The following is a 13,939-nucleotide window of genomic DNA, read 5'->3' as shown; positions in this document are numbered from 1 at the left end:
TTAAGCTACTACAACACAGAACCGAAGCTGCAGCTGAAACACACACAACTCAACCTCCCACCCCCGGCAGGCGGCAAGAACAAAGTCTCAGTACAATCCAGATGATTCAACTGCAGCGGCGTTAGCTTCGTTTGACTATATTTAAATAAAATACAGCTTTTTAAAAAATAACAGGCACTAAAACACCCTCCCTGCTCACAGCACGCACCCGCGGTGGCACAGGGCAGCGTCCCCGCTCCCCGGGCGCTCTGTGGGTGTGACAGGGACGAGAAGCCGTTTCCACGAAGCAGCGTGGCTGCCAAGAGCCGCCCCGGCGGGACGCGGGTGCTGGTGTCCCCCTGGGCCCAGCGCCGCCGGGCGAGCAGGGGCCCCGAGCGGGACCGCAGCCAGTCCTCGCGAGCCCGGCTCAGCCCTCAGAGCTTCTTGAGGCGGCTGTACAGCTCCCGTTTGCTCTTCTCGCCGGCCCACGTCCGGCTTTTGGTGCGGAACCGTTTCAAGTCTTCCTTGAAGTCCTCGTGGTGCATGGGGCGGTAGCTCTGGGGCTCGCAGAAGCTCTGGGGAAACAGAAGCTGGTTTGTTTGGAGCGTCGCAGGAGCTGCGATCTCCTTCAGCCACCAGCAACAACCACCCCAACCAACAGACCCAGAGCCCCCGCCCTGGGCAGGGCTCTCATAGAACCACAGAATCATTTGGTTGGAAAAGCCCCTCAAGATGATGGAGTCCAACCATAACCCACCCCAGCACTGCCCCATGTCCTGAGAACCTCATGTCTGTCTGTCCAACCCTCCAGGGCTGGTGACTCCAGCACTGCCCTGGGCAGCCTGTTCCAATGCCCCACAGCCCTTTCTGGGAGAAAGGAACCGCTGCTGCACAAACCCCGGTGATATCTGGGATACAGCGACTCCAAAAGCAGTGGCTGGAACCTGAAGGACGCCCAGCCCTCAGCTCTCACTCTGAACTTTCCAGCAGCCGTTGATACACCAGCTCAGTCGGTGCAGCACCCGCCGCGAGCCGCGCAGAGCTGAGGAGCGTTTGAGCCCGGGGCCTGGCACAAAGGGCACAAAAGCCGGCAGATGCGCCAGGCCGCTGGTCCGCGCTGCCATCGGCTGGTCCCTGCTGCCACCTTGAGGCTCCTGCTCCTGCCACCTCGGCAGGGACCAGCGGCAAAACCTCAGTGTTCTCAGCCGCAGGGGAGCCAAAACCATCCACACCGACCCCGGGATCCCCCACAGCTGCCCCAGCGCTGGGAGGCACAACACATCCCCGGGAACCACAGGCAGCCCCACGCCAGGTATCTCATATGTGGCTGAGAACACACCAAATCACAGAACAGCAAAGAAAACACAAAGCGCGGGGCTGGAGAGGGACTGACGTGACAGTCGGGGCACAGGCGGATGGGGGAGAGCAGGAGGGAGAAGCAGCTGGAGAGAGAGAGAGAGCTTGGTCGCCAAAATGCCAATGCAGCAGAAGCCAAGTGACATGAGACACGCGGCGCTGGGAAGAGCTGGGGGCATTGCTGGGTTTCCTTTTCCAAATCAGAGGCTGAAAACTCAAAGATTGTGTTTTTCAGTGTTGCTGTTACATTTCAGTGCAGTACGAGACTTCAGGTTGGCAGCAATTACCGCCCAGGCTCTCTGCCCGCCCGGTCCTCGCAGGCCGAGCCGTCCTGAATCAAAGGACATTCTGAACTTGTTCTCAAAGGGCAGAAACCAGTCTTATATTTTTTACTCCTGAGATAAGTGCAAAAACCTTTCAGCTGCAAAGAGCTACTGCCCTCAGTGCAGGACAGCACCAAGAAACAGAGCAGGACAAGCCACCCCAGGAAAAACACCCCGCTCCAAAGAGATCAGTGTGAATACATCAGCTATTGATCTGTTGTTTCCTCCCCGAGGGCGAGAGGAGAGTTTAAGAGACCGTGACTTACGCGGCACCGGGAGAAGAAGTCCTTGTAGCCGCCCTTCAGCACGTAGAGCTCGGGGTAGTGCAGGTTGGGGTACTCGTTACCCAGCCGGTCCCGCTCCCGCACAAAGCGGCACCTGGGGCAGGAACGAGCCCGCAGTAAATCTCACATTCAACAACAACAAAACCAAACAGCGCTGACCCAAAACTCCCCGTTCCGGGGTCACAGAACCAGGTTCTGCCCACCGGGGACGTGCTGACGCCCGCACCGGCTGCGAAGCCATGGCCAGCTGGTTTTCCTTCCCTTTCCATCTCTCGGCATCCCAGGCAAATTCACCCACGTCATAGTTTGTGTCACATCCTCACCAGAGGTGACAACCAACATCTACTTGGGATAAACCTCACATCAAGGGGCACGCTAAGCGGTGCCACCCGAAAGCTCCGCTCCCAGCCAGCCCAGCGAGCTCCTCGCGAGGGGAGGACACGGTAACTCACATGCGAGGGCCCCGCTCGGAGGAAAACTCGCAGTGGAACACGATGATCACGCGTTTGTTCTCCGAGGGCTGGATGGGTTTCTTGAGCAGGAACTCCTCCACGTCCTCCTCCATGTGCAGGTTCACCGCGCCCTGTGACAGCAGAGCCCACGCACTGAGCGGAGCAGAACGAACCCGTCCGCCCTCTCCAGCCACTGGGAGCACGACCTCAAACCCCAGCAGAACATCACGGACAGTCCAGCAGCCACCCCGGTGGCCGGACCCGTTCCAGGTGCCCATTTCAAGAGCCAGAGCTTGTGGCTGGTTGGATTCCCCTTCCCGTCTCACGGCATTTGCGAGGGCCGGCCAGCTGGCTCAGGCAGCAAACTTCAAAATCAACTCTGTTTGGCAAAGCCGTTTGTTCTTTAAGGTCTGTGGTTTAAATTCACTTTAATATTTTAATTTTAGCTTCCCTAGGTATTTGGATGCTGGACAGAGTGTCTTAGAGGCTCCTCTAGAACAGTCTTGCCACCCAGGCCAACCCTCCGCTGAAGGGAAAGGGAACGTTCCCTCCTTTGAGGGAGAATCATGGAATCGTTTGGGCTGGAAAAGCCCCTCGAGATCATCAAGTCCAACCATAACCCACCCCGGCACTGCCCCATGTCCTGAGAACCCCATGTCCGTCTGTCCAGCCCTCCAGGGCTGGTGACTCCAGCACTGCCTGTTCCAATCCCAGTGGGACACTTGAGTGTCTCATCCGTGTCACATCCCCAGGGCCTCTGACACTCGCTGGAGAAGAGCAGCCCCACGAGGGACCCCAGTTCGCACCACCAGACAACTCTACGTGGCTCTTACGGGGTCAACACACCTTGATGTGTCCTCCCTCGTACTCGTACGGGTATCTGCAGTCGATGATCACACACTCCTTGATGAAGCTCGCGAACTTCCCCGTCAGCACAGACACAATCTGAGAAACACAGAGTTCGGTTGGTTGAGATGTTTTGTGTTGGGTTTGGTTAATTCCCTCCTCCCCCAGTGAAGGATTTTTCTTACTGGGACACATACCATTTCCGAGTCGATATATTTTAAATCTTGATGTTTCCCGTCGACAGTGTGGAATAAATAACCCTAGAAAACAGACAGCATTTAACCGAGAAAATCCCAGGCGTGAGTGTCCAACCGTCAATTTCGTAACAGCTGCTTTATTGACACGAATCTCTTCAGCAAAACTAAAGAGCTAAAGCTAACAACTCCAAAATTCAAGCACAGAATTCCGTTTTTTGCTCCTAAGTAATTTGGTGGATCTTTTTGAATGAGCACAAGTGACCCGCGTTGTGCCTCCCCTCGGAAAGGAGCCTTCTCACCCACAGCCTCCCCAAATAACGTGGACATGAGCGTTTGGTAAAGCGCTTTGCTCGGCTGGTTTGAGGCATCGCTACCCAGAGAGGCCGCTGAAATACCACCTGGCCAGTTAAATGGCTTGGGTTACCTTTGAGAAGTCCCCAATCAGGTCTCTCTGGTCACTGTCCAAAATGCTTTCGATCTCTGCGGTGCAGGATTGCGTCTTCACCATTTTCAGACTCTGGGGGAACAGAGGTTGGAGATCAGTGCCGAGTGCTGACAGCTCTCCCAAAACCTAACAGAAAACCCCAGAATCTACTCTGAATCCCTGATCTGCGACCCCTCAGCTTCCCCTTTGGATAAAGCCAAAACTCGGGCTCAAGACTATGCAACTCCTGCACCAGCAACCCCAGCCACTACACGCAGAAAATGCAGTTTTCCTGGGTCAGCAATTCACCTCAAAAACCTCCCTCTCACTAACTAGACACCTATATTAGATCCTCTCCTAATTAACGCTCCATCACACCATCAGGGGCCCAGGCACCCACCGTTGAATCCTCGGCGGGCACCCCGGGCAGGCTTTTCCTCTTCTTGCTCTTCCCCGGCGAATCCTCCTCCTGGGACCTCTCCATCCTCTTCTGGGTGGTTCTTCCCACGGCGCTCGGCACAGACGAAGAGCCGAACAGCCGGCAGCGTTTGGCCTGCGAGGAGGGAGAGACGTCAAGAGCTGCCCAGCGAAGATCTGGATTAGAAACCAAGCAAACCTCAGACCACTTTGCCTTGCAGAAGAAGCTGCCGCTGCTCAGCACGAGCAGGATGTCGGGGTCACCCAAACCCGGGACCCGCATTTCCAGCCACACTCGATTCTTGCTGCACAGGACTAAGCAACACAAAGTGCTGGCAGAGTGATTTATACTAATTAGCAGACAATCTATCAGCAGATTATGGAGCTTTTTGCTGGGCTCTAAACTCCCTTCACAGTCTATTGTCAGAAGATTGAGCTACAGGCATCCCACAGGAGCCTGTGGGACACACATTCAAGATACATCAACAAGTATCTGATAAGGGAAGTTACAATCTTCTTGTATTTATGAAGTGATTTCGTAAAAAGTTAATACCTTTATATATATGCACACATGGAGCGTTGTTTCACCCTGACAAAGTCCTCCAGGTAAACAGACACCAGAACACAGAAGGGGGTTTGTGCCAGATGTTGTTTTTTTGCTGTTTTTGGGATCTGGGATCAGGGACAGTGAGGTCGCTTGTCCCGCAGGGAAAGGGCTGCGGAACACAGTCCCGCCTCTGCTCTGCTGTGCTCGCCGAACACTCACCCGATTGTCCGTCCTCCTCATGACCAGCGGCGCGGTCCAGAGGCTCGACACGTCGGATGGCACCTCCTCGTCGTTCTGAGGAAAGAATAAAGCTCATTCTCATCCGTTTCGGCAGGGGCTGGAAATACAGCTGGGCAAACACTCTTCTTGAACTCAAACCCAGAGCAGGTTCAGGAATTTGACTCAGTCACTAGTCCAGTTCTCAATGAAATAATGGAACCAAGTCCAGACATGTTGGAGAAGGTAAGTTCTATCAGCTCATTGATTGATTGACAATGACGTTGCTCCAAAGCTTTAAGCATTTCAAATTCAGTTAGAAACAGTCTTCTGTTTAAGTGGCTCCACGGCAAATGTCACCTGTAGCTCTTTCAGCAAGTTCCTAAAGAAAGATGCCAACTGTCCAAGTAATTCTCTCCGGTAACGCAGCTCCCGTCCACCAACGGGAACGGCAGCGACTCTAAAGCTGCTGTTCACACCTGAGTAAATCCCAGTGTCCGCGCTGGGAAAGAGCACGTGTACGACAGAGACACGGGAACGCGGGAGCTGAGAAAGACGGTGAGGACGCATCTGCTCGGATTCCCTGCTTTTTGCTGCTTGATTTACCACCCTGCCTTCTGCTGGCACACACCTGCCCCACAGACACACCGCCAGCAGACTGATTTTGGAATGTTTATCACATTTCCTTTGTACGTACCTTCAAATCTTGCTCGTCTAACAGCTCCAGGAACCCATCGTCATCTTCGCTTTCGGAGGAAGGCAGAGAGCACTGCGGCAGGAAGGCTGGCCTGGAGTTCTCCCCCATGGGAGACTGTGACAAGACAGTGAATTTAACAAGGGTTAACTTTAGCAACGCTCATTCCTGCAGACGCTGTATCCCCAGAGGCGATGCCGTTCCGCTCAAAACACGGCGCTTGTCCCACCACCTCCAACACACCGAGGAGCAAACCCCTCCAGCAGCAGAGCCTCGTTAGCCTCGTTAAGCAATAACCCTCTTCTCTGGAAGGGCCACCCAGCCAAGGTGCAAAGGAGAGAAGCGGCTGGTGACAACAGGAATTTAACGAACACAGACTCCACAGCTGATAAGCACAAGATGAAGGACTGACAGACTGGAGGAGTGGAGACAAGACTTATTTCCCCCAGCTCTGTTTGGGGGCATCATGTTCTTTCAGCTGCTTTTTCTAAGCAACAGAACATGAACAAGGTAATATTTTCTTCCTGCGTGTCCTATCTGGACACGAGCTTCAGCTGCATCTACACAGTTGGCTCCATCGCTCCAAATGCATCTGCCTCGCTACAAATATCTACTTTATTGACAGTGAAAACAATTACAAGCTGAACTGCTCTCTTCCATACTCCCTTGGCGTAGTGCAGCACCTCAGCTCTGCCGTGACTCGCCCGGCACACAACACAACGATCCACGTTTCCACCCTCTGGCCAAACGTGAGGGGTTGGCAGACAGGGCAGTTTTCCTCTTTGGCTCCTGAGCAGTGGTGATTAACAAGCCCTGTTTTAGACTCGTGATGCAATTCTTTTTGCTCCCACGCAGCAGGTATGTGGAGGATGAGGTGAGAATTAGTTGCAAAGAGGGCTGGACTTACCACGGGAGCTGGAGATGAATTGTGCCGTGGCCCAGGAGCACCTTTGTCACGGACATGCACGGAGCTGCGGGAAGCTGGTTTGGTTGGCTTCTTAAACTCAAACGATTCCTGAATTAAAAAAGAGCAAAGTGATCATTTTACCAAAACTACAAACAGCGTAAGCTGCTAGGACCATTTTATCCTCCAGGTTCTTTAAAACTACCTGATGTTTTGGATTTAACTTCCCTGCTACCAACAATTATAGCCTGAATCAAATGTTTTCAAACTAAAGATGCTGCAACAGTGATTCATTTAACAACATCAAGCTTTTATCCTCTCGTTATCACCTACAGGCTGAGGGCTTTTCTATTTCTTTTCTCAGGCAACTTCTGGGCAAAATAAGTCAGTTTTAAAGGCAGCCCAGCCCGCTGACACCTGCAGAATTTAAAATGAATTTAAAATGAGGGAGGAATCTGAATGTGAACAAAACTGAAATTAAAATCAAACAGTATACTGACTAAAAGGGAGGATGGAAAATGCAAGCAGCTAGCTGGTAGCAAACATTAGCTGTAGCAGATGTGATTGCCATTAGCTCTAAGTGCATGTTAAATTAAAGGCAGCATCTGTTCTCACAGAGATGGCCTCAGTCATCTCAAAAAGAAAGGTTAGTCTGGAAATCAAAACTTTAGAACAGGACTAAACACCGTCCTACCGACGGCATTTCCAGCAGCAAAGCCTCTCAGACCAAGTTGGCAAAAGGGAGTTTGTGCCACCAGGCACCAGGGCTCCCCGCGCCAGCGGTGGGAAGAGGAGAGGTGATGCATCTCGAGAGCTTTCTGGAGACGCCCCTCGCAGCTCCCTAAAGCTGGCGGTGAGGACACAACTCCCCGTACCGCAGCCTGAAAGGACTCGCGGCAGCGGCACAAAGCAGCACGGCCTGCTGGATTTTTATTAACCTGTCATCAGGCTGCAGTTGCTATAACTGGTGCTGTTGCACTTCACTGCCGAGACAATCCACACAAAGTGTTATTGTGTCCAAAGGACGGCCCAGCAGTGGTAAAGACGCCTTTTCCACCCACCGGAGGGGTGTGCACCGTGCAGAGACACTCACGTTCTCCTTGTTCTCCTCTTGCTCCAAGAGCTGAGAAGCGTCCCCGTGCAGCGAGTCGGAGTGGTTCCTCTTCAGAGCGGGGCTGGACCCCAGGAGGCTTTGCTATGGCGAGCAGAGAAAAGCGCCAGTTCAGGATTGTGCAATACGGTCTTTGTATAACATTTTAAGCAAGAAATGAGTTAATAAAGATTGTAAGGTCTCCGGCTACACACTGGTGCAAATTACGTGCAGGAGTCTTTAATGCCGACACCTCGGTACAGGTACCAAAACGCTCCTGCCGCATTAGCGACGAAGCCACGTCACAGCAGTTTCACCCCAACGTGAGTGAGATTTCAAGTTTACAAGCTGTAATTTTGACTGTTTTCATTAGGTAGCACAGCAGCTGTTCTTGAAGCCAGAAAATTCACGAGTTATGGAGTGTATCCAACTAAAAACACTTAACATGCTAAATCCTTTAACATTTACACAATACCAACAGCACCCCCACTTACTGGCAGTGAATGGATTCTTCTGAAAGGCATTCGCAGGCTACAACGAAAAAGAACCAAGATTTATTTCAATAGTTTGTTTTAAAAGACAGTAACACGAGTAAAGTCACTTTGTTTCCCCCCAGTAAAACTCCATAAGCTACAACAGTCGCTGACAGAGAAGCTGAAACAGAATTATACTCACTTGAGCCTGCTGGATTCAAGAATTGCTTTCTCAAACCTAAAAGCAAGCGAGATATCCCCAGTTAGCACCGAAAGGTAACACACTGAAAATCAACCTTGTATTAAGCCACGGAGTGCTATGCTAAGCAGAAGCCAACATTTTGCCTGATGACACTTAGTCCTTCTCCCCTCCCTCCACCAATTTTCTCCAGCATCGTTTAGGCCAGAAGGTGGGTTGAAGGAAGTAAATCAGTAAATCAGAGACCAGGGGCGCTTGTCCCCCGTCCCTGGGGACAATAGATGAGAAGAAAAATAATCTAATTGAGAGGGGCAAATTCAGAGCTCAGAGCAACCGCTCGCCATCAGTTACGGCACCCACAAGCATAAATACAAGTTAAGTGTTGAGTGAAAACTACAAGTTACATGCAAGCGGGTGCAGCCTCAGGCTGGTGAGGCGCCAGTGCTGTAACCAGGTGCTGAGCACAACGCGTTAACTCAGACCCAGCGCTCGTTAAGCGCTCTGGGACACAAACGAGACGGAGCCTCGCGTCTCGGGCTGCAGAGCACACACTTTTAGGAGAGGTTTGGGAGAGAAGAGCCTGATGCACGCACACCGGACAAGGAAAAAGCACACCAAGCTGCTCGTGAGCTCATGTTAGTGCTGCAACGCACAACACCCACGTCGGGCTGAGAATACGGTCACGTACGTTTCCTCCATGATATCGTCCGAGGCCGCGGGACCCGGCGAATCCAAAGCACAACCTGCAGAGAAGAGACGGTGTTTTCTGCTGAGCAGGAACCGGGAAACATGAAGCATTGGACACTGGTACAGATTTCCTCAAAGACCCCAAGCTCAGACCGGGAACTAGTGCGGAAAGTCCCGTCTGCAGCCTCACCTCAGTGCGGGGGGAAACACCAGTCACAGGTACCTCGTACTGTTGGGTTCGGCCATAGATAATCCAGTGTTAGTGCTTGGGGGAAACAGGAGAAATTGAAAAAGCAGCCCTGGCCCTGCATATGTCACCTAGAACGGAGCACTGCCACAGAACGCCGAATACCCCAGATTTATTTATTCCCTCATACACACATCTTAACAAACAACTCAGTCCTTTAGGGCTTTTTAAGCCGTGCTTTTAGCTACACCTCTTCATGGGAAGAAATTCTGGGCTTGTTCCCAAAAAAAAGTAGTGAAAAGGTCCTTCTTAATGCACGCTAGCGACCGGAAATAACGGCAAGCGCTTCATAAGCGCAAAGCACGCAAAGCATCCCAGCAACAGAGCACTGAAGCACAGTTGGATGCCAAGGGGACTTAAACGCAGCTTTGCGAGGGGGTTTGTGTCGTGATGGGCCAGCAGCTTCCAGAGACCCGCTGCACCATCAGGACTTGCTGCTGCTTCAGGGACTGCGACCTAAACCAACTACAAAGAATTAGTTTGACTAAGGTGAGGGTAGCGGTCTCAGCAGAGCAGAAACCTTAATCCCGAGTGGTTTGGAAGCGCTGAACATCGGCTTTGGAGACAAGGGAAAAAGGAAAAAAGCCAAGGAGAAAGCGGAGATTTAGCAAGCTCAGTTACTGTATCCTGCTCTGTTGTTTGCGAGGTAGGTTTTAGGGGTAACAGCTTATTTCGTTTGCACTGATAAAACATCTCATCTGGAAAAAAAGTAGGCGGCAGGACTAAAAGATGCAGCTTCTCAGGTTTCAGGTAAATAAGCAGCTCGTGTTAACAAAAAAAAAAACACACAACACAAAAAGAAAACCCCAAACCACAAGATAAACCCTGCTCAAGAGCCTGGAGCTGAGCGGGTTAGCACAGGTTACGGAGAGAAACCACACGCTGACAACTCACTGTCGTCAAAGCCATCACCCTCCACGGGGCAGAAACACAAACCGGGGCGCTTGGGAGCTGAATGCAGATACACAGCGAACCCCAACAGCGAGGAAACAACCGCTGTCTCCCAGCTCTTCAGCCCACGGCCCCGACGCTTCTAGAGCCGCCACCTGCAGCCGGCTCCGCCGCAGGGAGGGCGACCCAGCCCGACAAGCTGCTGCCCCTCCAGACAGAGCAGAACACCAAGGCAATCAGGAAACAGCGGCGATAAACCCGCTGGAGCGGAGCACGGCGGGGCAGCACGGCCGCACAGCTCGAGGGAAAAGGAAAGAGCCGTCTCTGCCACAGACCGGGGCAGAACCAGTTTTTCCTCCCTGTTAGCTCAACTGCCAACATATCTCAGCACAATTAAAGCAAAAAGCCACCCCACCCACCACCCAAACCACGGCCGGCAGAAGCTCTTCAAGCGAGGGTTTGCCCGCCTGCTTTCCAGAGCTAAGGGTGAGAGGCGGCTGCAGGGCTGGTGGGTGGGAAACGCTGGTTCTCTGCCCGACCTGGAAGCTGCTTGCAGGGGAAGCAGCGTAAAGATACGATGCTTTTCCTTCCTCGCTCGTTATTTATTAATTGAGAAAGCTGTACCTGAGTCTGTGGATTCCGACGACACTGTTCTTTGTAAACCATTTGTATTCTTGTTTTCCAGGTCTTGCTCGGCATTCTCACGCTGACTGTAAAGGAAATCAGGAGTTTGGTTTAAAAGCTCATTGAAGTGAGAAATACAAAACAGGAGTGTGCGGATGTAAACGTATGGCACATGGCATCATCCCCTGAGAGCCTCCAAAGCAGCCGAGCGCAAGGAGAGCAGCTTGGCCGCCCCGCAGGCTGCGCTCCCTGTGCTCTGTACAGACACCACCGCGCTCAAACACCCGCAGCAGCCCCACCCTGGTTTGTTCTGGTTTAAGCCCCTACACACACTGCTGATAATATTAGAAGTCAGATTTCCAAAAGAGACACAGGGAGAGTGTAATTCCAGACTATAATTCTCCTGGTTGCCTTTCCACTCACCTCGCACACTACCAGGCTTTTCTCATGACACACCAACCGCGAGGGGGTTTTGGAAATGGTTTAGAGCCTGTTCTGAGCTTCTGCCTTCACAAATGAACATCCTAATACAACAGAACGACCTACCCCGCAATACAACTCTAGGACTGAAAACAATTTAAATGTGCAATAGGTGCCTGGAAGCCCATTAGCACCTCTCAAACTGTACTATTGTCCTTCTGGGACCGCAATCCTTTTGGCATTCACCCATTTAGTTATCGTTTTGCATAGAAAAATTACCACGCTTCCAACTCGTTTTTGTAAGTAGTTAGCGCTCAGAGTTTGTATTCTGAACTGAACAAGTTCTTTTCTGCTCATGTAACCACCGGAGCAGGCAAATCGTTCTGCAGGTGAAGGGCTGGAGGGATGCGGGGCACAGGGAGCCCCCGGGTTCTCCGGAGCCACGTCACACACACGCTGCTCGTGCAGAGTTAGCAAATCGCAGGTAGCCTTTCCCCGCACCACCTTCCACAAGGGAAAAGCTACTTCGCTGTGGCTCCGCTATCACGTGGGTTAATTAAAACAAAAAATTGCGCCAAAAGTTGCCCCCAAACCAGAAAAAATGGACACGGGGGGGATTGGTGTGAGTTGTTTACAGGAATTTCAGGAATCTGAAGGAGGCAGGGATCATAAAGAAAGCAAGTGATTACAGAAATTAGGATGATATCAAGAGCAAACAAAGGGCAAATACCAGGGAGGCCATGAGGACCAGGGCGAAACAGGAGCCACGCAAGGGACAAACTGTAGAAATTACTGTGGGAGTAACAGGATGAAGGAATTAGGGACTAGGAACAGCAACACCGGGCCGAGCAGCCGCACGGTTACGGGGGAGAGGAGCGGCAGAGCCCGAGATTGCGGCGATTTCCACCCGTGAAACGGTAACGAGGGGTGTGCAAGGAGGAGCTCAGGCGATGTGGGACGGACAGAGGAACGACAGACAGAGGTACCGGCGTTGGTCTGGGAGGGAAGAGAAGGGAAAGCGCCCAGTGCCGGGTGCCCAGGGGAACACGGGGGCACATGGAGGGACAGGGAAGGGGCCCAGGGCACAGGAAACACCACCACACATGGGCAGGGGCTCAGTGGGGCACGGGTGGCACAGATTTGGGGCTACTTAGGGAGAAAAGGGGATATTTAGGGGCGGAGGGAAAGGGGGAACTCCACAGGGCCGGAGGCAGGAAAGGGGGGGGTGAAGGAATTGTGGAGGCCTCGGATTTGCAACATGGGGGTGCAGGGAGAATCAGCTCCTGGAGGCCTCGCTTCTTTTTGGCGGGGGAGGGGGAGGACAAGAGACCCCCGAGGCCTCAGGTTGAACGGGGGGTTGGGAGGAGAGAATGGGGCTGAGCCCCTCGGGCCTCACTGCTGGGGGAGAGAACAGACCCCCAGGGATCCTCCATTTGGGGCTGGGGGGGAAGGAGACGAGACCCACGAGGCCTCGGGTCGGTTTTTGGGGTGGGGGGAGGTGAGGTGGCTTCTGAAAGCGGGGAGGAGGTATAAGAACCCCTTGAGGGCTCGCGGGGGGGGGGGGGGGAACAGGAGAAAAGTTCCTCAATGTAGGAACGGACTTGTGGGGGTTTTTAATGAAATGGTGGGAGAAGAGCTGCCCCAGACCTCCGGGCCTGCAGGGGGGAAGAGGCCCTCGAGGCCTCGCATGGCGGGAGGCGGGGGGGTCCCCTCGGTCTCCGGGAGGAAAAGAGGGGAAAACAGGCCCTTGAGGCCTCGCTGCGGTAGAGACCCTCAGTCTGGGGGCAGGGGGGGAAGGTGCCCGCGCTTCGACTGACCCGCGTCCCAGCTGCTCCATGGTGAGGCGGAGGTCGGAAACCGGCGAGAGGTCGGCAGGGAAGAGAGACTTGACCACGGCGGGCGAAGCGGGAGAAGCCGGGGAGAGAAGCAGGAGCCGGCGGCGGCGAGAACCGCCCGGTGCGCGATCCATGGCTCAACCCGCTGCCGCCCGCCTGTCAGCGCGGCCCGCACTGCTTTGACCCCCGCCGCTACCCGTCGCCCGCTCCAAAGCTGGCGCCAAACTTCCCCCCGACCAATCACAACCCGGCTCTGCGCGACGTTAGATGGGGGCGGGTGTTTTTTCTCAAATCTCCCCACCCACCGCGCTCGTTTTGGCCAGTAGGAACGGGCGGCGGGCGCCTCGCCCCGCCTCCAACCGCTGCTTGGCGTCGCTCCTGTCCAATAGAGAAGCCAGCCAATAAGGAGCCTCCAGCAACCCGAGGGGCAAAAGGGAGACTACATTTCCCAGCATGCAACGCGAAGGCGGGCAACGAAGGAAACGCCTTTTATTCTTCCGCGTTGCATGCTGGGAAGTGTAGTCCCCGAGCTGCGCCCCTCGCCGCCACATCCCCTGGGCCGGGCCTGCCCCGCGCACGGCCTGAGGGGAGAGCGCTGAAAAGCGGAAAGATGAGGCGAAAACGGCACTAACTCGGTGGGTAACTGGAGCCCCGTGAGCCAAGGGCCCCTTCTCACATAACTGCTCCTCAAACGAGGTCTTTGTGAGAGCAATAAACGAGCAGCAGCACTGGAGAAGCGGCGGCCGCCCTTGTGAGGGGTGACTGAGCGGCGGTGCGGGAACCAGGAGCCAGCGTGTGCGTCCCCAGCACGGACACTGCGTTTGTGGAGCGGTG

The 13,939-nt window shown here is 53.7% G+C and overlaps 1 protein-coding gene across 1 annotated transcript; it reads right to left on the bottom strand.

Annotated features, from left to right (window-relative positions):
• Positions 1 to 102: 102 nt before the first annotated feature.
• On the bottom strand, positions 103 to 13,432 carry CDC25A (cell division cycle 25A). Its single transcript, XM_065055029.1, has 16 exons — positions 13,088 to 13,432; positions 10,851 to 10,936; positions 9,090 to 9,144; positions 8,405 to 8,440; positions 8,224 to 8,260; positions 7,733 to 7,834; positions 6,643 to 6,750; positions 5,739 to 5,852; positions 5,045 to 5,119; positions 4,262 to 4,414; positions 3,862 to 3,954; positions 3,438 to 3,500; positions 3,241 to 3,339; positions 2,395 to 2,525; positions 1,925 to 2,036; positions 103 to 554 (listed from the first exon to the last, which is right to left on the bottom strand). The coding sequence occupies exons 1-16, from the start codon at positions 13,237 to 13,239 to the stop codon at positions 414 to 416; spliced, it is 1,557 nt and encodes a 518-aa protein (XP_064911101.1). The 5' UTR covers positions 13,240 to 13,432; the 3' UTR covers positions 103 to 413.
• Between the last annotated feature and the right edge of the window lie 507 nt (positions 13,433 to 13,939).

The sequence above is a fragment of the Columba livia genome, chromosome 2 (assembly GCF_036013475.1).
Source record: "Columba livia isolate bColLiv1 breed racing homer chromosome 2, bColLiv1.pat.W.v2, whole genome shotgun sequence".
NCBI lineage: Eukaryota > Metazoa > Chordata > Aves > Columbiformes > Columbidae > Columba > Columba livia.
Note: the sequence above shows the minus strand (reverse complement) of the source record. Positions and strands in the feature narration are given on the sequence as shown.